We start from the raw sequence: 15,694 nt of genomic DNA, 5'->3' as shown, positions 1-15,694 counted from the left end.
ATAAAATTCCGACAGGGCTAGACAGACTGGATGCAGGGAGGATGTTTTCCCTGGCCGGGGGGGTCCAGAACGAGGGGTCACAGTCTCAGGATACGGGGTCGGACATTTAGGACTGAGATGAGGAGAAATTTCTTCACTCAGAGGGTGGTGAACCTGTGGAATTCTCTACCACAGAAGGCTGTGGAGGCCAAGTCACTGAATATATTTAAGAAGGCACTAGATAGATTTCTAGACACAAAAGGCATAAAGGGGTATGGGGAGAGAGCAGGAATATGGTATTGAGATCGAGGATCAGCCATGATCATATTGAATGGCGGAGCAGGCTCGAAGGGCTGAATGGCCTACTCCTGCTCCTATTTTCTAAGTTTCTATGAGGAAATGCACTGTGACGCTTTAAATGAGTTCATGATTGTGGCATATTGATGCTGGGAGGCTGGCCAGAAGACCATTAGAGATGTCAAGCCTCAAGGGACCAGGGTTTCAATAGTATAAAGTAGAGATGGAGTGGAGGTGGGCAATGTTGTGGAGGTAGAAGGAAGTGGTTTGTGTCATGGCCAAAAGCAGAGATTGTTAAGAGATGGATTTTGAGGAGATTTTTAAAGAGAAAGTGAGAGAGTGAAAGAGAGAGAGAGACATACTTAGGGAGGAAATTCCAAAGGGTAGGACAGACGCAGCTAAAAGCTCTGCAACTAATGGTGGAACAAAGTAAATTGGGGATGTTCAGAAGGTCAGAGTTAGAGAAAGAACATTCAGGGTGGAATACAGTGCTTGAGGAGATTGCAGAGATAGGGTGGGGCAAGGCAATGGAAGGATTTATAGAGGAGGTCAAGAACTTTGAATGTGGTATTGGGAGACAGGGAGCTAGTGTAGGAAGCACACGAGAGTGGAGTGGTGGGATTCTCCCTACCCACAGCAGCACACCTGAAATTATGGAAATCATAAACCAACATGCAACAAGAAAAAGGCCATTCTTCCAAAGAAGCCAATTTCTTCCAAAGACCACATGGTATTGTGCAGACTACCAAACCATTTAAAAATGAGAAAAGATTCTGCAAGTGACTACCTGCTCCACCAAAAGTAAAGTGAAACTTAATTTTGCTACCTTGTACTAATGCCCCAATACATTAAGACGGCAACGAAAACAAACTTTAAGAAAAAAAGCCAGGCTTCCAGACAATACAGTAATGTTTATACAGCTCTCTCCCAGAATGACTTCATATTATATCAAATGAGGTGCAGTAACATTTTCTCAGTCAAGCTCAGTTGACTTCAATAGTTAAGATTACACCAACAACTAAGCTAATTTTTAAAATTTAAGTGAAGGGTATTTAGATATTAAAATACATCCATACCCATGTGTTTGTATAAGTGGAGTGAGCAGCAAGGGTATAACTTAAAAGTCAAGAGCTTCAAATGACATTAATTAGTAAAAGCAAAGCTAAAGTCTTTGCTTTTTTCAATACATTCATATGTATTGAAACAAAATTAAAAATTGAAGACAGATATTCTTACCGTTGCGGCTGGACAACAGAGACATAAGTCTAGGGAGATGCTGCAGTGACTGTGTTGTGATGAGGGTATTATGACATAGTTAATAAAGAATAATCAGGTTGTGATTCACAGCAACATACAAGAAGAAAATTATTTTGCACTTGAAAATTTTTGATTTAGTACATATTTATGAAAATCATAATCATCATCTTGCTGATCCATTTTTTCTTAAATTTGTTCTCCCCTAGGTTTGTATATGACTCACTCATTTCCTATCTTCTTCTCTGCTCCAAGCCTTTAAATGTCACTTTCTCTTGCCAAATCTCCAATGAGCTGTGCCACAGCGAAAGAATGCGAGTTTGAGTTTCAGTTCCCCACACCTCAAGCCACTGATCTCTGTCATACCATATGGTAGAAGCATCAAACAGAAGAGTTCTACCATCATCACCCCCCCACCCATTAAGAGTGTAAAAATAAATCAGAGTGTGAATTACCCCTGGGTGCCTTGCACATCTCACAGCTGCTTCAAGAATAGAATCGTAGAATCATAGAAAGGTTACAGTGCGGAAGGAGGCCATTTGGCCCATTGAATCTGCGCCGGCACAGGTCTGGAAGAAAACAGCATTACCGCTTGTTCAGCAAGGAGCACAAGCCATAATGAAAGGGAAGGGAGAAAAACATTCACAACATTACAACACCTGTCTGGTTACACCACCTATCAGTGCTGTGCATTGCTTTCAGGGAGTGGAACATGTGCTTCTTGATATGCTGCATTGTTCTTAGTATAGGATATACTAGCTGATTTCCTGTGCTGTTTCTCATATGCAGTTCCTAACCTGACCTGCCACTTATAAGCTGCTGGTCAGGGACTCTCCACTGAGAAGTGGTCTGAGGTTAATTAATCTTGCTGTTGGAAGTTTCTCATGATTGGCTCCTCTGCTTGGGAAAAGGCAAGGTTATGTCAAAGTAAGAAAAACACAGTAGGAAATGACAAGCTTTTTCTCTCTTTTGTGTTTTTTTTTAAAGAAGATTGTTTCGGGTGGTGGGTAGGGAGGGTGGTAGTTAGACAGATAGATACTAAGGAGCACCTAGTTGGTTTTATTGCAGTTTAGCTGTTTTTTGTTTTGGCTTGGTAGTAGATAACACTAATTTCCCGTTAACTCCAAGTCCTTGATGGACCATGACATCCCTACTGAAGAACTAACAACTGCAATATAATAGCTATGGAGTTTATTGAGTGAGTGTCTGGGTACGGTAGTGTAGTAGTTATCCAAAAGCCTGGACTACAAATTCAGGGAATGCGAGTACATATCCCACCATGGCAGTTTGAGAATTTGAATTCTGTTAAAAAGAAATCTGGAAATAAAAATACTCATCAGTAAAAAAGTGACCATGAACAACAACAACAACAACTTACATTTATATAGTGCCTTTAACATAGTAAAAGATCCCAAAGTGCTTCACAGGAGCGAAAGCAGACAAAATAATTGACAATGAGCCAAAGAAGGAGACATTAGGACAGGTGACTAAAAGCTTGGTCAAAGAGGTAGGTTTTAAGAAGCATCTTAAAGGAGGAGTGAGAGGTAGAGATGCGGAGAGGTTTAGGGAGAGAATTTCAGAGCTTAGGGCCTAGGCAGCTGAAGGCACAGCCGCCAATGATGAAGCAATGAAAATCGGGGATGCACAAGAGTCCAGAATTGGAGGAGCACAGGGATCTCGGAGGGTTGTAGGGCTAGAGGATTTCACAGAGATAGGGAGGGGCGAGGCCATGGAGTGATTTGAAAAGGATGAGAATTTTAAAATCGAGGCATTGCCGGACCAGAAGCCAATGTATGTCAGCGAGCACAGGTGTGATGGGGCAGATATAGGGTCGTAAACTCAGCTCAGGGTCAAATAGGATGCCAAGGTTTCGAACAGTCTGGTTCAACCTCAGACAGTGGCCAGGGAGAGGGATAGAGGCGGTGGCAGACAGTGGCCAGGGAGAGGGATAGAGGCGGTGGCTAGGGAACGCAGTTCATGACGGGGACCGAAGACAATGGCTTTGGTCTTCCCAATATTTAGTTGGAGGAAATTTCTGCTCATCCAATGCTGGAAGGCGGGCAAGCAGCGTGACAAATCAGAGGCAGTGGAGGGATCGAGAGAGGTGGTTGCGAGGTGGAGCTGGGTGTCGACAGCGTACGTGTGAAACGTGTTGTGTTTTCGGATGATGTCACTGAAGGGCAGCATGTAGATGAGAACTAGGACGGGGCCAAGGATAGATCCTTGGGGGACTCCAGTAGTAACGGTGAGAAAGTGGGAAGAGAATCCATTGCAGGTGATTCTCTGGCTACGGCTGATAGGAGTGGAACCAGGCGAGGGCAGTCCCACGGAGGAGAAATGTTGGAGGAGGATGGTATGATCAACCTTGTCAAAGGCTTCAGACAGGTCGAGAAGGATGAAGAGGAATAGTTTATCACGGTCACAGTCACATAGGATGTCATTTATGAGTTTGATAAGGGCAGTTTCAGTGCTGTGGGGAGAGGGGTTTAAGTAGACGGTTTGTAGTAAAGAAAAGCTGGGGGTTATCTTTGCATTCCAGATGATCCTGGAATGGCAGTTTTGGCAGAGGAGAGCAGAATCCGATAGTACTTTACGTAGTCCAGCCAGATCTGGCGACGAATGGCTAAACCAATTATCCGCCATAAGCGTTCACGTCTGCGTCTCTTGGACTTAAGGGAGTGGAGATGAGGGCCGTACCGGGGGAATGACCAGGGTAAGAGAGAGTAATGGTTTTAATGGGGACAAGGGCAAAGGTGGAGGTGAGGGTGTGATTGAGCAGATCAGTAGCTGCAGAAATTCCCAGAGGTTTGTATGATTGGAGGAGATTGCTGAGATAGGGAGGGGTGAGGGCATTGAAGGATTTGAACTCAAGGACATAGTGGTTATGTTACTAGACTAGTAATCTTAAATTCTGATGAAAGGTCATCGACCTGAAATGTTAACTCTGTTTCTCTCTCCACAGATGCTGCCTGATCTGCTGAGTGTTTCCAGCATTTCCTGTTTTTATTTTAGATTTCCAGCATCCGCAACATTTTGCTTTTGTTTTAGTAATCCAAAAGCCTGGAATAAATATCCAATGAACGTGGACTGGAAGCCAACGTAGGTGAGCAAACACAAGGGTGATGGGTGAACAGGACTTGGTGCGAGTTAGGATACACACAACAGATTTTTGGATGAGCTCAAGTTTATGGAGGGTGGAAGATAGGAGGCCGGCCAGGAGAGCCAGAAGTGGCCAAGCAAGCCACTCAGATGTATCAAACTGCTACAAAGAATACCACACAGACTGCAGCAGTTCAACAAGGTACCTCGCTAACACCTTCTCAGGGCAACTAGGGATCAGCAATAAATGCTGGACTTGCCAGTGACGTCCACATCTCAAAAATGAATTAAAAAATTGAGATGATGGATCATTTGAGTAGCCATTTATATATTAAGTACAAAAACGTAGACCACAACATAAGAAATAGGAGCAGGAGTAGGCCAATCGGCCCCTCGAGCCTGCTCCGCCATTCAATAAGATCATGGCTGATCTGATCCTAACCTCAAATTTAAATTCATGTCCAATTTCCTGCCCGCTCCCCGTAACCCCTAATTCCCTTTACTTCTAGGAAACTGTCTATTTCTGTTTTAAATTTATTTAATGATGTAGCTTCCACAGCTTCCTGGGGCAGCAAATTCCACAGACCTACTACCCTCTGAGTGAAGAAGTTTCTCCTCATCTCAGTTTTGAAAGAGCAGCCCCTTATTCTAAGATTATGCCCCCTCGTTCTAGTTTCACCCATCCTTGGGAACATCCTTACCGCATCCACCCAATCAAGCCCCTTCACAATCTTATATGTTTCAATAAGATCGCCTCTCATTCTTCTGAACTCCAATGAGTAGAGTCCCAATCTACTCAACCTCTCCTCATATGTCCACCCCCTCATCCCCGGGATTAACCGAGTGAACCTTCTTTGTACTGCCTCGAGAGCAAGTATGTCTTTTCTTAAGTATGCAACACGTGTATTTGAGAGACGAAGTAACTTTCAATTGCTGAATTTTCATTGAAGAGAAAAACATAAATAGTAGAAGTCAATAAAAAGTGGAAAGTCAAATGAATAGAAAAAAATTATAGGTTCACATTTTCGAAGGAGGCTCTTTGGCAGAATCCAGAATTCCTGCATAGGAATTGTCACACGTAAGAAAAAAGGGCTAAAGTTGTTTTTTAAAACCTTGCAAGCCCACTGCTTCTGTTCAGGCAATTGCTAATGAGCTAAATCAATGTTCCTATCAAGGAACTTCCTTAACTCACAACTAATACAGTATTTCAGTTATGTTACCCCTCCTTTTGGCCAGACAGCACACACAAGGACATCTCCTCATGGTCTACACATAATTTTAACATGGTAAACCGTATCATGTTAAAACACCAAAACAGCACCGCAATTATATAACTAACTCATCATCATATATTCTCTCCACCTTATAAGGACCTTCCAGCGGACCTATAGTTTATGTTGCTTTACCAAAAGTAGAACCAGCACTCTCTTGACTATTTGGTACTTGCAGGTCTTCACATTATGATCTTAGCAGAATTTCTGGCAACTTTGCACATGCTCCATATTTTCCTCAGTGCATTCTACTGACGTGGTCAAGACATCCCTCAATCTGAGACACACTCCACCAAATTTTTGTCTTCCTCAGGGGTATCTCCGGACAAACGGGTGGCCTGCTATTCAGCATGCAAATGATTCAAAAGGGTGGTACCAGCCCCTATGTATGTAAGGGCTACTTTTAACTTTTGATTCCAGTCGCAGGGGTACTACTCAGCATACGCGTGTAACATTTGATTTTGTGCCTCAATAAATCTCTCCGTCAGGGGGAGTGCATACTTGTTTGGTATGCCACTGCTTCCATAGTTGTGTGACTAACTGGAATGTAATGTTTGTAGCCTGATTCATTTTCCTGAAGAAATTCTATCCAATGTATGAAAACATTAATAGCTGGGTTTTGCCAAATATACCTTTCATTGAAGTTAGTACTACTGCATCCAGATAGCCTAATGGTGCCACTATTCACTGGGCTATTCCAGACCAGCAATGGCCACACTATGTTTGCACCCATCATTTTAAAAAAGGCTTTTAAAAGATATATTCAGTGGCGAATGTAACCTCGCTTTGGCTCAATCCCCTCACCTTACCCATTCTCTGGCATTAATTACTCATTCTACAATATTGTGCCCTAGCCTTTAAAATAACTGACCAATAAAAATGTAGTCGTAAACAACGTTCCATACACTGTGCCTCTTGGTTCACAGTGAGTGGAATTTTGTAGACTACTTTTAATAATTCTTTACAATATGTCTGATGTACCATTGTTTGCTGGAACACTTCCAATTCCATGCCATTGGTTTGTTTTGAAAACCACTATCAAACCAATGCTACTTCTTGTAACTCAACAAGCCCACTGCCTCAAATTGTTCCTCACTATTGGCCCACATGCTTTGATCTCATGCAGCTTGTAGGATGGGATCAGTCTGCTGAACTTTTGTCAGATCCAATTTGTTCAAATCTCCAGGCTCCCATTGATGGCTGTACCCTAGATGGGTCATGCAGGGATTATCTACCTCTCCACATCCCTCCATAATATTCTGGCCAAGCACATTGGGGTTCTCCTCTCTGTTCAGGTAGTGAACGCCTCTGTTCCTCTACAACCCATTCAGCTTCCGTTATAGTCTACCCCATTAGCCTACTCCCAATCATCAGCAAAGTGATGGAAGGAGTAGTCAACAGTGCTATCAAGTGGCACTTACTCACAATAACCTGATCACCAATGCTCAGTATGTGGTCTCCCAGGGCCACTCAGCTCCACATCTCATTATTGGAAGGGTTTTAGAAATCAACTGAGAGGTATTGATAAAGAGGGAGAAAATTGAATATGAGAGTAAACTAGCAAGAAATATGAAAACAGATTGTAAGATCTTCTACAAGTATATAAAAAGGAAGAGATTAACAAAAGTGGGTCCCTTAGAGGCTGAGACAGGAGAAATTATAATGGGGAATAAGGAAATGGCCGAGACGTTAAACAAATATTTTGTATCTGTCTTCACAGTAGAAGGCACAAAAAACATACCGGAAATAGTGGGGAACCAAGAATCTAATGACAGTGAGGAATTTAAAGTAATTAAGATTAGTAAAGAAAAAGTACTGGAGAAATTAATGGGACTAAAAGCCGACAAATCCCCTGGACCTGATGGCTTACATCCTAGGGTTTTAAAAGAGGTGGCTGCAGAGATAGTGGATGCATTGGTTTTGATCTTCCAAAATTCCCTAGGTTCTAGAACGGTCCCCATGGATTGGAAGGTAGCAAATATAACCCCTCTATTCAAGAAAGGAGGGAGAGAGAAAACAGGGAACTATAGGCCAGTCAGCCTGACATCAATCGTCAGGAAAATGCTAGAATTTATTATTAAGGACATGGTATCAGGACATTTAGAAAATCATAATACGATTAGACAGAGTCAACACAGTTTTATGAAAGAGAAATCATGCTTGACAAATCTATTCAAATTTTTTGAGGGTGTAACTAGCAGGGTAGTTAAGAGGGCAAATCTATTTGAATTTTTGAGAGTGTAACCAGCAGGGTAGATAGGATGAACCAGTGGATGCAGTATATTTGAATTTTCAAAAGGCATTCGATAAGGTGCCACACAAGAGGTTGTTACACAAGAATAGGGCTCATGGGATTGGGGGTAATATATTAGCATGAATTGAGGATTGGTTAATGGACAGAAAACAGAGAGTAGGAATAAATGGGTCATTTTCAGGTTGGCAGGTTATAACTAGTGGGGTGCCGCAAGGATCAGAGCTTGGCCCTCAGCTGTTTACGATAATATCAATGACTTAGATGAAGGGACCGAGTGTAATGTATCCAAGTTTGCTAATGATACAAAGCTGGGTGGGAAAGTAAGCTGTGAGGAGGACGCAAAGAGATATAGAAAGTGAGTGGGCGAGAAGGTGGCAGATGGAGTATAATGTGGGGAAATGTGAAATTATCCACTTTGGTAGGAAGAATAGAAAAGCAGAATTTTTTTAAAAGGTGAGAGACTAAGAAATGTTGGTAGTCAGAGGGATTTGGGTGTCCATGTACACGAATCACTAAAAGTTAACATGCAGGTACAACAGGCAATTCGGAAGGCAAATAGTACGTTCGCCTTTATCGGAAGGGGGTTGGAGTATAAGAGTAAGGAGGTCTTGCTGCAATTATATAGGGCTCTGATGAGACCACACCCAGAGTACTGTGTACACTTTTGGTCTCCTTACCTAAGGAAGGACATACTTGCCTTCGAGGGGTGCAACGAAGGTTCACTAGATTGATTCCTGGGATGAGAGGGTTGTCCTATGAGGAGAGATTGTGTAGAATGAGCCTACACTCTCTGGAGTTTAGAAGGAGAGGTGATCTCATTGAAACGTATAAAATTCTTAGAGGGCTAGACAGAGTAGATGCTGAGAGGCTGGAGAGTCTAGAACTAGGGAGTCACAATCTCAAGATAAGGGGTTGGCCATTTAGGAGCAAAATGAGGGAAAATTTCTTCACTCAGAAGGTTATGAATCTTTGGAATTCTCTACCCCAGAGGGCTGTTGAGTATATTCAAGACTGAGATCACTAGATTTTTGGACACTAAGGGAATCAAGGGATATGGGCATAGGGCAGCAAAGTGGAGTTGACGTAGAGGATCAGCCATGATCTTAGTGAATGGCGGAGCAGGGTCAAGGGGGCATTTGGCCTACTGCTGCTCCTAAATTCTTATGTTCTTTTGCTAATTATAGCTTTGGTCCAAATATGGACACAAGAGCTGAATTCCAGAGGTGAGGTGAGTGTGACTGCTTTCGACATCAAGACAGCATTTGACTGAGTGTGGCACTAAGGAGCCCATGTAAAACTGAAGTCAATGGAGATCAGGGGGAAAACTCTTCAGTGGCTGGAGTCATACCAGGCACAAAGAAAGGTAGTTGTGGCTGTTGGAAGCAAATTATTTCAGCCCCAGAACAACGCTGCAGAAGTTCCTCAGGGGTTAAAAAGCCACATCCACCACCAGCGTGCTGTGGCTGCACTGAGTATTATTTACAGGATGCACTGCAGCAAGTCGCTAAGGCATCTACGGCAGCACCTCCCAAATCCGCAACCTCCACCTAGAAGGATAAGGGCAGCAGGTGCATGGGAACAGCATTACCTACAGGTTTATCCCCCACCCCGTCACACACCATCCTGACTTGCACATATATCACCATGCTTTCATTGTCACTGGGTCAAAATCCTGGAACTCCCTACCCAATAGTATTGTCTGGAGTCAGGCCCATGAATCTGACTAGCAACAGGACCCAGTCAGCTTAACGTCCCCGTGATCTCAAACTGACAGAAAGGGGTAATTTTATCCACAGGTCCAGGTTAGACATGGCCCATGGGGGCGGTCGCTCCGTCTGTCTGCCTCTCTTCCACAGCATTCTCCGTGCTCGGGTGGCCCTGGAGAGGGAGCACATGGTGTCTGCCGGTACGCTTGAGGCTTTCATCGACCGGTCGGCACCGCAGGGACTGGAGTGCATCCTGGACCGATATAATAAAATTATAATTTGACACTTATTTTGGGATTATTGGTTTACTGCACATGAACACACCCTAACCCGCCCTTCTTATAAAAGGGGGGCCTAAAAAGAAAAAAAAAGGGCTAATTAAAGAAGACACCCCTCACAAGTTTGTAATGTCAATAACAAGATACAGGCGAAAGCCCAGCAACCACCTGGTTGAAATACATGCCAGAGGCAAACTCACACCTGGTGGGTCAGAAATTAGCTCCGACTCTATAAACAGGTTACAAAACGACAACTTCCTGACCCCAAGTGAGTATCAACAGTCAGTGTGACTGTCTGATGATACTTGGACATTCTAACACCTAACATTTCGGAACCATTTGTTTGTATCGTTAGAATCAGACAGCTTTCCCAGCAGCTAACAGACATCTGAAACTGATTTTAATTTTCAGTTATAAATGTGCATATGAATCTCCTTCAGTAGAGAGGGCTCAGGTCAGCAGTAATCAATTTAAAGTGGCACACTCACAAGCCTTGATAACATAACAAAAGAAATAGTACAGTCATTGTAACATTAAACAATTTTGATTGGTCAAAAGTGTTTCAAAAGCAGTGGAGGTGAGGCAATGTTACAGAGATGAGTTGAACAGGACACTGAGGTTGCACATCATTAGGTTCAGCCTGAGAGGATGCGAGAAGGGGGTGGAAATGGTACTCGATGTATGAAATTTCTAATGGGAACCTAACAGAATAGCTTCTGTATTGCTGATGCTGAACTGGAGAAACTTCTGATTCTTCCAGGATGATACCTGCAGGCAGTCAAAGAGCATTATGGCAGTCATGGTATTGAACAGCTGGAAAGAGGTGATTAAGCTGCTGGCATATGATGTTTTTAAGGGGGAGCAGACGAAGAAAAGATTGGAGCCTGGGGACACACTGGATATGACTGTGGACAGGTGCTGGATTTGGGGAGGAAAGGGAAGAAGAAGCAGCATTCTAGATATACTGACCATTCTAGGGCAGGTAGAAATGGGAAATTAAGAGCCCTTGAGCAAGAATGGGTGTTAGCTTGAGGTATCCCCACAGAGGAGACACGGTCAAGGAGGATGGAATAATCAGCCTTGTCAAAAGGAGGGATAGTGCACCATGGTCACAGTCACATAGGACATCATTGATGACTTGGACACTGTGTGTTTGGAGGGGGCAGGAGGGGAGGTTTAACATCTCATCCCAAAGACAGATAGACTGGATATTGGTGGAAGAAACACACTTGATGAACAAATGACTTGTTCTGGTAAGTTTTATTATTATTACACCAGACACTAGCAATAACTTTGTTTCCAACATTTGTTGTGAGGTAGTGAGATACTAAAGCTGGAGTCAACAGCAACATGCATTTATATAGCGCCTTTAATGTAGTAAAATGTCCCAAGGTGCTTCACAGGAGCGATTTATCAAACACAATTTGACAATGAGCCATGCCAGGAGATATTAGGACAGGTGGTCAAAGAGGTAGGTTTTAAGGAGCGTTGTAAAAAGAGAGGTAGAAAGATGGTGAGGTTTAGGGAAGGAATTCCAGAGCTTAAGGCTGAGGCAGCTGAAAGCATGGCCGCCAGAGGTGGAGTGAAGAAAATCGGAAATGCGCGAGACGCCAGAATTGGAGCAGCGCAGAGATATCGGAGGGTTGTAGGGCTGGAGGAGGTTACAAGGTAAGGAGGAGCGAGGCCATGGAAGGATTTGAAAACAAGGATGAGAATTTCAAAACGGAAGCGTCATCGGACCAGGAGCCAATGTAGGTCTGCAAGCAGAGGGGTGATGGGTGAACGGGACTTGGTGCGAGTTAGGATACGGGCAGCAGAGTTTAGTATAAGCTTAAGTTTACAGGGATCGCAGGGTGGAAGGCCTGCCAGGAGAACATTGGAATAGTCGAGTCTAGAGTTAACATAGGCATGGACGAGTGTTTCAGCAGCAGATGAGCTGCGTCAGGGGCAGAGACAGGTGAAGTTACGGAGGTGGAAGTAGGTGGTCTTGGTGATGGAGAGGATATGGGGTCGGAAGCTCAGTTCAGGGTCAAATAGCCACGGTTGCGAACATTCTGGTTCAGCCTCAGACAGTGGCCAGGGAGAGGGATGGAGTCGGTGGCTAGAGAATGGAGTTTGTGGCTGGGACCAAAGACACTGTTCAATTGGAGGAATTTTCTGTTCATCCAAAACTGGGTTGACAAACAGAGACACAAATCAGAGGCAGTTGAGGGGGTCAAGAGAGGTGGTGGTGAGGTAGAGCTGGGTGTCATCAGCGTACATGTGGAACCTGACGTCATGTTTTCGGATGCTGTCGCCAAGGGGCAGAATGTAGATGAGAAATAGGAGGGGCCAAAGATAGATCCTTGGGGGACTCCAAAGGTAACATTGCGGGAGTGGGAAGAGAAGCCATCGCAGGTGATTCTCTGGCCACGACTGGATTAGTATTGCCAACTCTGGTTGGACGTGCTTAAGTCAGAAACTAGAGTCTTGAACTTAAATAAAGCGAATTACATAGGTCTGAGGGGCAAGTTGGCTAAGGTAGGTTGGGAAATTAGATTAAAGGGTACGATGGTTGATAAATAATGGCAAACATTTAAAGAAATATTTCAATATTCTCAACAAATACACATTCCATTGAGAAATAAAAACTCCAAGGGAAAAGTGATCCACCCGTGGCTAACTAAAGAAGTTAAGGATAGTATTAGATTAAAAGAAGAGGCCTATAATGTTGCCAAGAAGAGTAGTAAGCCTGAGGATTCGGAGAGTTTTAGAAACCAGCAAAGGACGACCAAAAAAATTGAAAAAAAGGGAGAAAATAGAATTTGAAATTAAACTAGCAAGAAATATAAAAACAGAGCTTCGACAAGTATGTAAAAAGGAAGAGAGTAGCAAAAGTAAATGTTGGTCCCTTAGAGGCTGAGACAGGAGAAATTATAATGGGGAAATCAGGAAATGGCAGATGCATTACATAAATATTCTTAATCTGTCTTTGCAGTAGAAGACACAAAAAGCATACCAGAAACCATTTCAGGTTGGCAGGCTTTAACTAGTGGGGCGCCGCAAGGATCGGTGCTTGGGCTCAGCTATTTACAATCTATATTAATGACTTGGATGAAAGGACCAAGTATATAATATATCCAATTTTGCTGGTGATACAAAGCTAGGTAGGAAAGTAAGCTGTGAGGAGGACACAAAGGGCTCAATATTGAAATGATGGCAGGTTAGCAGCGGGGGGGGGGGGGGGTGAAGGTGCACGTGGCAAACCCGAATAAACAAAACTTACTGTTTCCGATGCGATAGGAATGGAACTAGGTGAGGGCAGTTCCACCCAGCTGGACAACGGAGGAAAGGTGTTGGAGGAGGATGGTGTGGTCAACCGTGTCAAAGGCAGCAGACAAGTCGAGAAGGATGAGGAGGGAGAGTTTACCATGGTCACAGTCACATAGGATGTTATTTGTGACTTTGATAAAGGCTATTTCAGTGCTGTGGTGGGGCAGAAACCTGATTGGAGGGGGAAAGATGGGCATGCATTTGAGAGGCGACAACAAATCAGAGGAAAGGGAGGTTGGAGATGGGAACGATAGTTTGCAAGGGCAGAGGGGTCAAGGTGGGTTTTTTGAGAGGGGTGATGATGGTAGATTTGAAGGGGAGGCGGACAGTACCTGAGGAGAGGGAACCATTAACAGTATCAGCTAACATGGGTGCTAGGAAGGAAAGTTGGGTGGTCAGCAGTTTGCTGGGAATAGGATTGAGGGAGCAGGGGGTGGGTCGCATGGACAAGATGAGCTCGGAGAGGGCTTGAGGGGAGATTGGAGAGAAGCTAGAGAAAGATTAGAGTTCGGGGCTCGGGCAGGGGGAGCCTTAGGGGAAATAACGTGCAATCAGTCCAAATTTTAAACCCGTACGACACTCATGCCCTACGCTTTTTGCACCCTCAGTTATCCTTTGGGTTTTTCCACCATTTTTTTTTATTAAAGTCGACCCTAAACAGTTTCCATGGGAGCCAAAGCGCCTGCAGAACTGCGGCCTAATTGAAGAGTAAAAGTGCTTCTCTCCTCCTCCTCCTCCTCTCCCGCCCTGGTATTATTCAGCTTTAATCAGACACTCATTCACATCAACATTCCCAGTTCAGGGCCATCTTCTGGGATTACACATCCACAGCTCACCTTTGTCTGCACTACACCGCATGAATTGAAACGTGAAACATTTTTTTTGTAAAGTTTGCCACAAGAGATTCACCAAGACACTCACTCTCTGGAGATCGGAAAAGTTCTGAAACATCGTGGGTCGATCCGCTTGTCAGTAATCCAGCCTTGGCAAAGCTGCAACAACTCGTCGCCGTCTTCCCCTTGGCTTCAGTTTCAAAAACGTTGGGCATTTTTAAGGCTTGAAAACCCGAGCGACGTTTTTTTAAAAAAAAAACACACCTCTGGACGTTAACGTTTGTTTACTTAAAAATAAACATTTACATTTATATATACGGACGTTAAATATGTGATTTTTTAAAAATAAGTTAACCTAAAAAATAAATATATTCCCAATATAAGATATTAAAAATATAGCTCTATTCACTAATCCTTTCCTGCCCGCCCCCCACATTGAGGTTTCGGAGCGCTTCGGTTAAACGACACCTGTCGCTCTGGTTACTAAGGAAGCCTTTTCCCCAACTTTCTCCGACCAAGTACCGGCTCCCGCTGCGTGTTGTTGAAAAGTGCGGCCGCCGCTCAGCGCCCTCCCCCTGGAACCGACTGCACGCGTCTCCGCGGGAAAAGTGCCGACAGAATCCCGATACAACGCTCGCCGCGTTCCAGGGCTCCGTCTCTTAGCAAAGGCCGTTCCAATTCGGTTCCGCTCTGTGAGGTCACAAACGGCAATCCCTGGGAGGATTCCAGGGCCATTCTCCGCCGTCTCTTTCAAAACAGGACGCTCCTGGTGCCATTCCCACCATCCATTCTGGTAGTTGCTAAAAGGACGGCCTGCTGGGTGTTGTAGTGTCGTTGCAGCGACGAGATGACCGAGGAGTTTCGGCACAGTGTTGTCGCAACTGACCTGAAAAATAGTAATATTTTGGGTAGGCAAGTCAATGTTTGGGGAGATGTTAGGAGTGTCATTCATATTTATCAACAACTTGCATTTATATAGCACCTTTTAGCGCTTCACCAAACAAAATTTGACACCGAGTCACATAAGGATATATTGGGACAGGTGAGCAAAAGTTTGGTTAAAGGGGTAGGTTTTAAGGAGCGAATTAAAGGAGGAGTGGTAGAGAGGTTTAGTGAGGAATTTCCAGAGCTTAGGGCCTAGGCAGCTGAAGGCACGGCTGCCAGTGGTGCAGCCACTAAAATGTGCTCCTCCAATTCTTGCAAGTGGCAAGAATTGGAGGAGCAGAGAGATCTCGAGGGTTGAAGGGCTGGTGGAAGCTGCTAAATAAGTGTTGTAAGACAAATATAAATACTTGCCTGTTGATGTACTGAGTTCTTAATACTGGTGAGTTATGGGCACTAATAATGACCTTATGTTCCAGAAACCAAATGGTAGAGAAAGCTGGTTATCTACTGTGCTGATGCCATTACT

General features: G+C 44.0%; 1 protein-coding gene across 5 annotated transcripts in view; it reads right to left on the bottom strand.

Moving 5' to 3' along the window:
• The window catches only part of LOC137325263 (coiled-coil domain-containing protein 158-like), a 137,979-nt gene extending 122,841 nt beyond the window's left edge, over nucleotides 1-15,138 (bottom strand). For 3 of the 5 annotated variants that reach the window (XM_067990146.1, XM_067990155.1, XM_067990164.1), the window contains exon 1: nucleotides 14,372-15,132. In XM_067990146.1, the coding sequence (XP_067846247.1) occupies nucleotides 14,372-14,498 (127 nt within the window). In that variant the 5' untranslated portion in view covers nucleotides 14,499-15,132. Of the gene's footprint in view, nucleotides 1-14,371 lie in introns of all 5 variants that reach the window. The other 2 variants (XM_067990174.1, XM_067990183.1) reach the window with 1 other exon arrangement.
• Nucleotides 15,139-15,694: the final 556 nt, after the last annotated feature.

The sequence above is a fragment of the Heptranchias perlo genome, chromosome 1, assembly GCF_035084215.1.
Source record: "Heptranchias perlo isolate sHepPer1 chromosome 1, sHepPer1.hap1, whole genome shotgun sequence".
Taxonomy (NCBI): domain Eukaryota; kingdom Metazoa; phylum Chordata; class Chondrichthyes; order Hexanchiformes; family Hexanchidae; genus Heptranchias; species Heptranchias perlo.
This window is presented reverse-complemented; position numbering and strand designations above follow the sequence as displayed.